The 13,634-nt window shown below is 38.1% G+C and overlaps 1 protein-coding gene across 1 annotated transcript; it reads right to left on the bottom strand.

The window, feature by feature from the left end:
• Positions 1–1,233: 1,233 nt before the first annotated feature.
• Positions 1,234–2,151, bottom strand: LOC114512618 (taste receptor type 2 member 50-like). The gene has a single exon (XM_028531553.1). The coding sequence runs from the start codon at positions 2,149–2,151 to the stop codon at positions 1,234–1,236; it is 918 nt and encodes a 305-aa protein (XP_028387354.1).
• Between the last annotated feature and the right edge of the window lie 11,483 nt (positions 2,152–13,634).

Here is a 13,634-nt window from a genome sequence, read left to right as displayed (position 1 = left end):
ACATTATAATGCTTATATTCTACTGGAGCAGACAGATAATTCAAAAAGTGAAAAAAATCAGATGTTGGAAGAATTTATTTTAAGGTATAGATAATGCAGTTAAAATTTATTAATACTAAGAATAATATAGACATGTAAATTCAGATATTGAACAAGGTTATACATTTTTTTTCTTATAATAGACCTTGCAACCAAATCTATGCCAACACACTTCCAATTTTATCATTTTCCACACAACTTTAATAAAAACTGATCTTTAGAACAGTTTTATAATTATTACATAGATGTCAGGAGTAACAATTTTCATATATACAGAAAGGTCATTGACTTAGGTACCATAATTTTTTTCTATTCTTGTAGCAAGCATATTTTTAAGATAGGGAACTTTGAATCTTTCTGTGAAGTTTAAAAGAAATTTTTAGATGACATGATGGAGAAGATAACTGGCAACTCAGAGGCTGAAGATGGTTTAGGGGTAAAATGAATAAACTGAATAAACTGACATCAGAATCTGTCTTCAAAAAAAGTCTTCTGAATTCAAAAACTCTATGAAATGACTTCTCTAACTGTATATGTAAACATAGCAGCATTAAAAAGCACTGATTTATTTTGCTTTCTTCTTCATCCCTATCACAGTACTTTTTTATAAGTTCTTACCTGCTTGTATTAAACCAAATAATCTCTACTACTTTTATTTTATTTTTATTTTATTTTACATGTATATCAAACATATTCTAAATATCTTTATTGCACTTCAATTTCATTTGTATATGTTTTCTAAATGGTTCTGATTGCCATTAACCATGAAGTAAGGATTCATGATGGAATAATATCTATCCTAAACATCCATCTTCAATGTGTGACTTAGAATTAATATTATTACTATCCAAGCAATTGGAGGTTCAGGCAAAAAATCTAAACACACTTTAGTATCATTGTGTGGTACTAATTAGAACAGAAATTAGGAATGATTTCCCAAGATGACTTGTCAGTCTTTAAATATATATAAACATAGATCATAAAATTATTTATTGCAAAATTATGACACAGAATATGTATGTGGAATGCATGGCTTCACAGTCTTGAGGAATTTCTTACACTATTTTGTAAAAATTAGTTTGCTTATATGAAAAAATATTATCATTTATAATCTTTTTTATATTTTCACAAACATGTACACACATAACATGTTACACTCCACCAGTTTTCTGCCAGAAGACAGAGCATTCCCCACTACTCTCTTTCTTTGAGCCAGCACCACAGCTGTGACAGTAATAACAGAATAGCCTGTCTTAGCTTCTTATTCCCCCAAATCAGGATGAGTGAGTGGCATGAGGAATACAGAAGTCCAACAACCTGAAAAACCGTGTGAACTGAATTGATCTTCCAACTATTAGAATTCCATATTGTGGTGATTTCAGCCAGAAAGAAAACAATGAATAGCGAAAGAAAGGAGATCACAGTTTGCATGGCTCTTACATGGACCTTCATGCTGATATCTTGGGATCCATTGCCACTGAGCTGCATCTTCTTGAGATGTTTCCACATGGAAAAGAGTAACAGCAGTAAAGCCATCAGGGACATGGCAAAGGGTATGATGTACACAGTCGTGGATACAGTCATATTTGCGAGATGTGCAATGTGCCTCAAGTTAGTGACCCAAGTGATATTTCCTTCATTATCATTCATCACCATTTTTACATCTAACATCACCACTGAAAGGTGACAAACCAAGAAGACTAAAGAGCCCAACAGTACAATGAGAACCACTCTTTTAGCTTTCCATTTTAGGTGAAGAAAGAAGAGATTGGAGAAATTGGCTATTTTGAGCAAATAAAGTATGCTGAGGCTAACAACAAACCAGAGGCTACAATGGTTGCTTACTACCCAGATAACATGCACAATAATTCTTACTTCTGGGCTGTAGAAAGCTAGATTATACACAGTTGCATACCAATTTAATAATGCTGAGCCGAGGAAACCAATCCTGGAGACTGCCAGGGCAGTGAGAATTCCATCAGTGCAGGAGAGCTTTTTCCCCTTGACCCAGTCAATCCCATTCACCAGGGCTATGAAGACATTGGCAAAATTTCCTACAACAAATTCTGCTATCACTAAGATAGAAAGAATACTCAGTAATAAACTCATCATGTCTAGGGAAAAAAGGCCAATCTAATATCACTGGTTGTGATTCCTTTAATAACCTGACCTTAAGTTCTATTTGCAGCTAGTTTTGAATGTATATAAAATACTTATTTTTTTTTAAAATCTGTGACCAATGTCAAGCATGGAAGCACCAGAGCATGCTAATGAGAGGGCACGAGGCTTTCTTTATGAAAAACATTGTCATGCCCCACACAGCTCAAATTACCTGCTTTTCAAATTCTTCATGTCCTTACTAGAATTTATGTAGGCTGGAATATTTCATAACAGATGTTTTTATGAAAGCTGAATTCCCATTTGCTATCATGCAAATATAGACATATTCTCTTTCATCGTTTTGCAATTTCCTTTGTTTATTCTATCCATAATTTCTGTTCATCAACTTTGTCCTTAATGAAATTCAACATCTCAATACACTGAATAAACAGCAAATGCTAACTTGTTCAATAGAGGTTCATCATCGATAGGATCATCATCACTATGGAATTTTTATAAATTTGTATTGAATTTATTGGGGTGACATTGGTTAATAAAATGGTATCTGTTTCAAGTGTACAATTCTGTAATATATCACCCGTATGTTGTATTGTGTGTTCACAAAATATTCAGTTTCCTTCTGTGACCATTTCTCCCTGTTTCTTTTCTTTTTTTCATTTTATGTCAGATTTATAGGGAGAGAATCCTAGCTTTTCCTATTAAATCATCAAGGTTTTCTTGAGTACCCCAAGAAGGCTGATACTCACTAATGGCTGGTTGCTGATAACTAACCTTGAACTATATTCTGTATGTTTATAAATGCATAAGCATACACACATACACACACACACACACATACATCTCAATGATGGAAAGAGGTTATTGTTCCATAGTTTTCAAAATGAAAAATGAGACACAATGAGGTCATCTAGGTTTAAATCCATTTTTTATTTCATTTTTTCATTATTAATTGAGATCAAACATATCTCTCATGTTAGGTCTCTGATAATGGTGCCCTTTTGAGGTTATTGAATGTTTAAAATAATTGTCTTATTAAAATGTTCAGAAATGTTATAAATATTCTTTAGAAAATTGAAAGAACATGTAGTTTCCATTGGAGAGTCTAGACTTCTCGGTATATGAAAACTCAGTTTTATATTCTCAGATTAACTCATTTCTAACTACTTAATATTTTAAGATTAATAAATGTTAAAATCAGTTATTGTTTCAGTGTTATATTACAATTGTTTTAGAGGAAAACTTAGAGCTAGATTGCCATGAAGGGAAACCCAGATGCTCTGCTCTGTGTATCTCTGATCTTGAACTCTCTTTTAAAACTACTCTGCCTCAGTATAATCACCAGTAAAAAATCAGATAATCATGATAAGCTTTCCAGTGGTGTTTGTGAAAAGTACATGTAATATTTGGGTAGAGTGCTTACAATTGTACCTGTCTCTTACAGAAAATAGGCATGGAGGATTGTTATGAATTTGATCTCTAAGATAAGAGGACTAAGTTGTCAAAATTATGTTTAACTGCATCACACAGCAGTGCAAGGAAGGAGGACCAGTGAACTAAAACCCAGGTAAAAGGGAAGTCTTTAGAGGAACAGATAGATGATCAATGTATTCAGTGCAGTCAATACCAAGTCCCAGAGGGCTATTTTGAAGAAAGTGAAATTATTCCCAAAATCCTTATGGAAATGCCATGTACTCACAATAGCCAAAAGATTTTTTAAAAGAACAAAGTTGGAGGCATACAGTTCCTAATATCAAAGCTAGCTACAATGATAGTGTCCTACCTGAAAAACAACAGACTTATTTATATCAGTGATATTCAACCATTTTGTTATCTCATGGCACACATAAACTAATTACTACAATCCTGTAGCACACCTAAACATACATTTTTTTGCCAATCTTACAAAACTAAGTTTAATTTCAATTTATTCACACCAGGTAGCTGGTTATGTGCACTATTTGCCAATCTGAAGGAAAAGAGATCAGTGATCCTGACTAAATACTCAGGGTACTGCATGTTTTAAAAATTCTTGTGGTTCACTGGTTGAAAATCACTTTTACATGTCAATGAAACACAATTGAAGTTCAGATATTAAAACTCGTGATCATGGTCAGCTGGTTTTAAAAAGAGTCCATGTCAATTCAATAGGGAAAAAATGTCTTATTTTTCAACAAAGGATGCTGGCAAAATTGAATATACACATTCACAAAGAAAAACTTAGCCCCTCACTTTATACCACATACAAAAATTAACTTAAAATTGTTCAGAGACACAAATGGAAGAGATAAACCAATAATATTTTTACAGTAAAAAAAAAAAAACCCGTACATGTGTCATACACTTGGATTATGTTAACCTATTAGATACAACACCAAAAGCATGAAGCATAAAATTTTTAAATCAATAAACTGAACTACATAAAAATTGAAAACTTTTGCTCTGTGAAATAAATATCTGCTTTCAAGACTGCAGAGCTACAATAATTAAGTCTATGTGACCTGTTGTTTACTTACACAAGTAGATCGATGGATGACACAGAATACTGAATAGACCTACACATGTATGGTCGGTTCATTTTCAACCCTGGAACTAAAACAATTCAATGGGAAATAAAATTCTATTCAGTAAGTGATGCTGTAAAGGCGAATAACAGTATAAAAAGTTAATTTCAATTTTTATTTCATACCAAACAATAAAATTTATTTGAGCTGAGCATAGGCCTAGATATAAAAGATAATAAAACAAAGCTTCAAGAAAAAATGTAGAGTGTGTTTGTGACCTGGGGATAGGAAACAATTTTCTAGGTAGGATGTAAAAGCAAACACACACACTAACACTCGAAACAAAATTGAAAAGTAATGAATTAAAGACACAGTCAAGAAAATTAAAATCTTAGGGTAGAATATACATAGCATAACAATACGAGGTCATTTCAGTCCTCTCAAAATCCCAGCCCTCAATGCTCTGCTGATTTAAAAATGCTGGCAAGACTTACAGCAGTTTGACTAGAACAGAGGAGGTTTTTGTGAACATTTACATGCTCAAACTGGCTTTGCTTTTCATTTGTGCACTGCAAAGATATTATTTCTCATTTGTGACAGCTGTGCTATGTGAACCCTACAGGGGTCTCAATGATTACTCTTCCCTGATGTTCACGCCCCATGCAATTTCCTCCCTGTTGGGAGGAAAGGGCAAGTGAGGGCAAGGCCCGTGAGTTTCCTTCACCCTGCAAAATATGGCAAACATGAAGGGATTATACATACAATTAAGATTCAAAATCAACTGATTCTGAGTTAATCAAATAAAGATTGACCTTAATTTTCCTACTGTAATAAGTACAACTTTTAGAAGAGTGGGTGAGACTCACCTGTGTGAGAGAGCTTCTCTCTGACCTGAAGAAGTAGCAGGATGGCTGGTCAAGATGGCAACAGAGGTGACCGTGGATTACTTCCTTGCATAAGCACATCAAAATTACAACCAAATTATAGAACCATCATCACTCAGAACCATCAGAAATCAAGGTGAATGGAAATTTGACAATTACAGAATATTAGAAACTGTATGTGTCCAGACTGGTAGGAGGGGCAGAGATACAGAACAAGCTGGTCCCACATCCACATGTGGTATAAGAAAATCAAGGAGGGATATCCCAGGAGTAAGGAGTCCCAGCCCCACACCAGGCTCCCCAGCCCAAGATTCCAGTGCCAGGAAAATAAGTCCCCATAACTTCTGGCTGCAAAACATAGGAAGTACTGAGTTGGTGGAGGAAACTTCTGCAGTCCCAAGCACTTCCTCTTAAGGAACCCACACATGGACTTAATCAGGCTCACTTCCTCTGAGCTCCAGCACTGAGGTAGCAGCTTGAAAGGCACCTGTGGAATATAGGGGGAAACTAAAGTGTCTGGCATCAAGGTTAGAGCTGGGGAACAGCTTTGTCCCGCACAGAAAGGCCAGCAGAGGACATTGTTCCTTTCTGAAACCTCCCTCCCTGCCTAGAGCCACAGAGGCAGCAGGAAGTTGCCATATCTGAGACTCCATCAACCTGGCTAACATTGTTTACCCTGCCCCAGATATCTCCCAGAGGCTCCATCCCACCAAACATAGCTGTTAATAGTGGCCTTTCCATATGAATGACAGGACTTGGCTCATGCTTAAAACCTCCTAAATCTTTTCAAATAAGCAACAGCCAGTCTAGTGAACTCCCAGACCACATACCTCTTGCTAAGTGGTCCCAGGCCCACCACTAAGAACAGCCAGCCTAGATTCACAGTTCAGTTTTGCCTGGGAATCCCTAAGCCCAGGAAAAGTAGCAGCTATCCTAAATTGCTTTATAGCTCAAGCAGGGTGGCCAAGAATTAAACATGAGTAGGTAGGGGGTTGACATTGACATGCACCACCTGGGAAACCTCAGGTACAGTACACCCAGTGGATAGCTACAGACCTCATGGGCATACCACCACCCTGCCTCTGCACAGCTGATCCTCCACAGAGATTGGATGTTGGTGGTCAGTGGCCACAGACAATCCTTACAGCTGAGTGGTCTTGGAAACCCCTCCCATTAACCTACCAATAGCAACCAAGACTCAATACCAAAAGAAGGGTGTACTCAGCCCACATGATAACTGCACTTTGGGTACCCATCTTAGGTGCTAGTGGAGGCAGTGACATTAAAGGACACTTACTAGATTGGGCCATGCTACCAAGACAGGGAGTCATAGCAGCTCAACCTACTACGTTGATACAAATGCAGGGAGACTGCCAAATGAGAAGACAAAGATAAATGGCCCCAATGAAAGGCAGATCAAAACTGCAATAAAAGGAACTGAACAGAATGGAAATGAATAATCTATCAGATGTAGAGTTCAAAACACTGGTGATAAGAATGCTCAAGGAACTTGGTGAGGACCTCAAGAACATAAAACAATACCACCAGAAAGGAAAAACACACTAATTAAAATAAAACTCAGTTTACAAGGAAACAACAGTACAGTGCAAGAAGCTGAGAATCAAATCAGCGATTTGGAACATAAGGGAAAAAGAAAGAACCAATAAAAACAAAGAGAAAAAAATTGACACACACACACAAAAAATAAGGATAGTGTAAGCAACCATATAGACAATTTTAAGTGTTCCAAATTCACCTCATAGGGGTGCCAGAAGAAGAGGAAGAGCAAGAAATTAGAAATCATTTTGAAAAAATAATGAAAGAAAACTTTCCTAATTTGGTGAAGGAAATAAGCAAGCACATCCAGGGAGCACAGGGAGTCCAAAGAAAGATGGATGCAAAGGGTCCCACTCCAAGACACATATTAATTAAAATGCCAGAGGTTAAAGATAAGGAGGGAATCCTAAAACAAGCAACAGGAAAGCAGTTACTTACCTACCAGGGACTTTCCACAAGATTGTCAGCTGATTTCTCAAAAGAAACTTTGCAGGCTAGAAGGGATTGGCAAGAAATATTCAAAGTCAAGAAATATTCAAAGACCCATATTAAGAATGCTCTACCCAGCAAAGTTATCATTTAAAATCAAGGGACGATAAAGTCCTTCCCAGACACCAAAAATCGAGAGTCCATCATCAACAAACCATCATTATATGAAATGTTAATGGTATTTAAGAAAAAGATAAAAGCTATGTACATTAAAATGGCAACAAATATATAACTATCAATAATTGAATATAAAAACAAATGAAACAAACAGGAAACAGAATTATATATGGGGAACATTGGATTGGCAGCCACTTGGGAGAGGAGTCTGGGGCAATGAGAGAAAAGTTGAAGGGATTAAGAAGTGCAAATTGGTAGTTACAAAATAGGCCAGGGGATGTTAAGTGCAAGCATAAGAAATAGAGTTGCCAAAGGACTTATATACATGATCCATTGATATGAACAATGGTGGGGTTGTTGTCCGAGTGTGTGCTGGGTGCTGTGTATAAGGGGGTAAAGGAAGAAAAATTGGAACACTTGTAATAGCATAATCAATAAAATGTAATTTAAAAAACTTAAAAAAGAAGTAAGCAGCCAAGTTATGAATTCTCTATGGAGAAAACTGCTCATGAATTCTGGCAACCAATTGTGTGAGCCTGGAAGTGAATTTTTCTCCAGTCAAGCCTGACAATGAAAAGGCAGTGCAATGAAAACTCTGACGGCTGCTTGGGAAGGCCCTGAAGCAGATAACACCCCAAAACCTTGCCCAGACTCCTGACCTAATAAATGGATAATAATATTTGCATGTGTTTGTGGGGTTTAGCAACCAAATTTGTGTTAATCTGTTAAACGGTTATTGCAAATGAATAGAGCTCCAACAATTGGGGATTTATTTTTGGTCTATTTGGTAGAGAAATATCTCTTCTCTACCAGGTAAGAAAAGCTTCAGAATATGTTTTGCTAATCTTGGATTTGTCTATATGTCTGTGTAAGAATAACATTCTTCTGGAAAGGGTTATGGTGCTTTTAGATTTGTACTCCTGAATTGCTGTTATGTGTATTTACCAAAAGCTGATGCTGAAGTTGAAAATGACAGCAGTAAGCTAGCTGTATGTCTGTATACAATTAAAAAAAGCCTTCCTCTATTTTGTGTGAGTATTAGATCTTTGCCTATTCTGGAGAACACTAATACAATTAATTCTATGGTATTTTATACACAGTGTCAGTGACAGAGAGAAATGCTGTATGGAGCCTTTGGCAGGCCTCTATAGGTGAATCACAGAGCAGGTCCTTAGGATGGTGAAGCACAGCCATCCAATTCTCTGCAGCTAGAGAAACAGCTCTTACCCTTCTACAGGTCCTTACTAGACAAAACTCTTAACCATGGGCCACCAAGTTACTATGTAACCTGAACTGCTTCTTATGACCTGAATGTTATGGGACCCACAGAGCTATAAAGTTGGGTGTGTGCAATCTTCAGATGCAAGTGCTGTCTACAAGATCAGGCCCAAGCAGGCCCTGGTGCACCAGGAAGTTGCATGAAGAAGTGACACAAAAGCCCATAGTCCACACTCCTGCTGCACTGCCTTTTCTCTTTCAGCCTGCACCATTGGCTTCATGGGGAGTTCCCTGCAATCATGTGACAGAGAAAGAGAAGACAAGAGCCTGGTTTACAGCTGGTTCTGCACAACATGCAGGTGCCATCCCAAGTGGACACCTGCAGCAGCACTACAGCCCCTTTCTGGGACATCCTCAAAGGACAGTGATGATGGGAAACCCTCACTTTTGTGACAAAATTCTCACCTTTGTACATGGTTGTTCACTCTGCTCACAAGAAGAAATGGGTAGAGATGTAATTACATACCGACTCATGCACTGTGGCCAATGGTTTGGCAAAATGTTCAGCAGTTTGGAAGGAACATGACTGGAAAATTAGTGACAAGACAAATTGAGAATGTGGGTTGGGGACAGGCTTCTCTGAGTGGGCAAAAATTGTGAAGATATTTGGATCCCATGTGAGTGTTCACCAAAGATGACCTCAACAAAGGAGAATATTAATAAACAAGTAGACAAGGTGACCTCTTCTATGGTTAACAGTCTTTCCCCAACCATCCCTGCCATCACCCAATGCACTCATGACTAACATGACCACTGAGGCAGGAACAAAGTGGCCACAGAAGAATGCCCAGTCTGCCAGTCATGGAGACCAATGTTGAGTACCAGTTAAGGCACCATTCTCAGGGTGATCAGGCAGTTACCATGGAGCAGGCTGATTACACTGGACTACTTTCCTAATGGGAGGGGCAAAGTGTCTTACCCTAGATATGGACTTGCTTTCCCAGAATGTAATGCTTCTGCCAAAACTACTATCCCTGCACTTACAGAATGCCTTATCCATTGTCAAGGTACTGCATACAATCTTGATTCTTTCTAGTTAAGAAACCAAACTCATTGCAAGGGAAATGAGGTGATGGGCCCGTGCTCATGGAATTCACTCATTGTACCATGTTCCCCACCATCCTGAAGTAGCTGGCTTGAGAGAATGCCTATTGTAGCTGGCTTGCAAGATGGCCTATTGAAGACTCACTTACAATGCCAGCAGGCAGTAATAGCTTGTCGTGCTGGGGAAGATTCTCCAGAAGGTTACATGTGCCTGAAATCAGCATGTAGCAATGGTGCTGTTTCTCCAGTTGCCAGGATTCACAAGTGCAGGAAGCAAGAACTAGAAATGGGAGTGTCACCACCACCACCACTCACTATTACCCCTAGTAACCCAACATCAAAATTTCTGTTTATTCTTCCCACAGCCTTATGTTCTGCAGGCCTGGAAGTCATTGTACAAAGGAGAGCAACACTTCTATCAGGAGACACAACAATGATTCCATTGAACTGGAATGTAAGACCACCTTCTAGCCACTATGGACTACTCATCCTCTAAATTAATAGGTAAAGAGGATAAGTACGGTGCTGGCTGGGGTAACTGATCTTGACTGCCAAAGGGAAATGGAACACCACTCTGTTAGGTGTTCTCTCATTATTACCATATCCTATGATTCACTTTAGAAACACATTTCTGTTCTTCTATAAATCATCTTCTATGGAGAAACTGAATAAAATGCTCATAACACCAAGCTCTTAAAGAATGCCTTTGCATTTTTATTAGTGTTCAAAACAAAATGGTCACAATGCCATTCCTTTCCCAAACTTCGGTCATGGAACTGATATAGTCACGGTCTAGTCACACCTCCCAATGTTGAAAGAAACCCATCATGGATGTAACATGCTGAGCTTTTCTCAGATGGCAGCCTGTCTACTGCTGGGTCGTTACCACAAGCTCTCATTAAATGGAAAGAGAAGGAGCAGAACTTGATGTCAAAATATATTCAAATGTAAACAAAATGTAAATATATCAATCACAGGGACATCACCCAAATCCATGACTTCCTTTTTGCATACCCCTTTTACATTTACTCTAATTCTGATGTTTAAATGGGGTTAATTCAATGGTTTTAAGGTCACCTATAAATAACTTGATCTAGTAATAAACTGCAATCTATAAAAATCACTCCATTTCCAAAGGTATTCAGATTGACTTATACTTTGCTGTTTCCTAAGGTAAGTTACCCACAATGATCTTTCAGAAAATACTTAGACATTGTCCAACTTATGTATGTAAATATTTGAAACATAAATCATTAAAGGAGATCAATCATGATGATGGTGGTGGTGGTGATCATGATGATGGCAGCTAACCTGAAGATCTCTAACTGATTGTTGTGCTTTCATACAGTTTTTTAAGTGGCAGTGTTCAATGTGATGCAAAAACACTCTTACCTTCTCCATGACCTTATGATGCTTAGTTGTATCAGTCTCAGCTTCTGGGCTAGCTTGAAAGAACAACTTGACCTAAAATTTCATCAAGAGGAACTTAAAAGCAAAATATTTCTGACACTTTGACTTTTTGTGGCCAAGATGGGGGCATAGATAGACACACTGTGCCTCCTCGCACAAGCAAAAGAAGGACAACAATTTAAAAACAAAAAACAACCAGAACCAACAGAAAAATCAAACTGTATGGAAGTCCAACAACCAAGGAGTTAAAGTAGAAATACTTAACCAGACTGGTAGGAGGGGTAGAGACGGGCAGTCAGGAGGAGAGCACTGGCAGCAAGGGTATGGCTGGAGGACTGGTGTGGGCAAGGCTGCAGCTGGCAGCCCCAGTGAGGTGGCGACTGGTGGGGTGGGCTTTCCCACATTTGTGTGCAGATAAACCGGGAGGAACAGCTAGGGAGCAAAACAGACTATGTAACACAGGGTGCCAGCACCAAGAAATAAAGCCTCACAACTCTGATTCAAAATACCCGTGGGCATTGAGGTGGCAGCCAGAGAAACTCCCAGCCTCACAGGAGAGTTCATTGGAGAGACCCACAGGGTCCTACAACATACACAAGCCCACCCACCAAGAATCTGCATCAGAAGGGCTCAGTTTGATTGTGGGTAGCTTGGGAAGTGACTGAAATCTGGCAGAGTGCTGATTAAGTGCCATTGTTCCAATTTGGACCCCTCCAGCACATACAGCATCACAACACAGCTATGTGGGTTGCCCTGCCCTTGTGAACACCTAAAGCTCCACCCCTTACTACATAACCAGCCTTCTAAGAAAAAAAAATGGCCCAAATGAAAGAAAAGATAAAAGTTCTAGAAAAAATATAACTAAGAGGCAAAGAAATAGCCAACCTACCTGATGTACAATCTGATGTACAGTTCAAAACATTGGTAATGAGGATGCTCACAGAATTGATTGAATTTGGTCACAAATTAGATGAAAAAACGCAAGCTACACTAATGGAAATAAAGGAAAATGTACAGGGAACCAATAGTGATGGGAAGGAAACTGGGACTCAAATCAATGGAGTGGACCAGAAGGAAGAAAGAAACAACCAAAAAGAAAAGAATGAAACAACAAGAATTCAACAAAATGAGGAGAGACTTAGGAACCTCCAGGACATCTTTAAACATTCCAACATCCAAATTATAAAGGTACCAGAAGAAGAAGAGGAAGAGCAAGAAATTGAAACTTATTTGAACAAATCATGAAGGAGAACTTCCCCAATCTGGCAAAGGAAATAGACTTCCAGGTAATTCAGGAAGCCCAGAGAGTCTCAAAGAAGTTGGATCCAAGAAGGAACACACCAAGGCACATCATAATTACATTACCCAAGATCAAAATGAAAGAGAAAATCCTAGAAGCAGCAAGAGATAAGGAGACACTTACCCACAAAGGAGTTCCCATAAGACTGTCAACTGATTTCTAAGAAGAGACCTTATAGGCAATAAGGAAATGGAAAGAAGTATTCCAAGTCATGAAAGGCAAGGACCTACATCCAAGATCGCTCTATCTAGCAAAACCTTCATTTAGGATGGAAGGGCAGATCAAGTGCTTCTCAGATAAGGTCAAGTTAAAGGAGTTCATCATCACCAAGCCCTTATGACATGAAATGTTAAAGGGACTTATCTAAGAAAAAGAAGATAAAAAACACGTATAGTAAAAGGACAGAAAACTCATGATTATTTACAACCACACCTAAAACAAAAACAAAAACAAAATAAACAAACAGCTAGAACAGTAACAGAACCACAGAAATGGAGATCACATGGAGAGTTAGTAACAGGGCAGTGGGAAGAGGACAGAGGGGGGAAAGGTACAGAGAATAAGTAGCATAGATGGTAGGTAGAAAATAGACAGGGGAAGGCAAAAAATAGTATACAAAATGGAGAAGCTAAAAAACTTATAAGTATGACACATGGACATGAATTAAAGTTGGGGAATGTGGGTGGGAGACGGTGTGCAGGGTGTAGGGGAATGAAGGGGGGAAATGGGAAAACTGTAATAGCATAATCAATAAAATATATTTAAAAAATAAAAAAAATCTGATCATTTATTTGCTAGTTTTTACTACATTCTAAAAGTTATGACAAAAGTGAAGTCAAACAAGTAGTACTATGCTTTTATAGCATTTTGTATGGATATGTACACACCTCTATA

Source organism: Phyllostomus discolor, chromosome 2 (genome assembly GCF_004126475.2).
Source record: "Phyllostomus discolor isolate MPI-MPIP mPhyDis1 chromosome 2, mPhyDis1.pri.v3, whole genome shotgun sequence".
NCBI classification, from domain to species: Eukaryota; Metazoa; Chordata; class Mammalia; order Chiroptera; family Phyllostomidae; genus Phyllostomus; species Phyllostomus discolor.
This window is presented reverse-complemented; position numbering and strand designations above follow the sequence as displayed.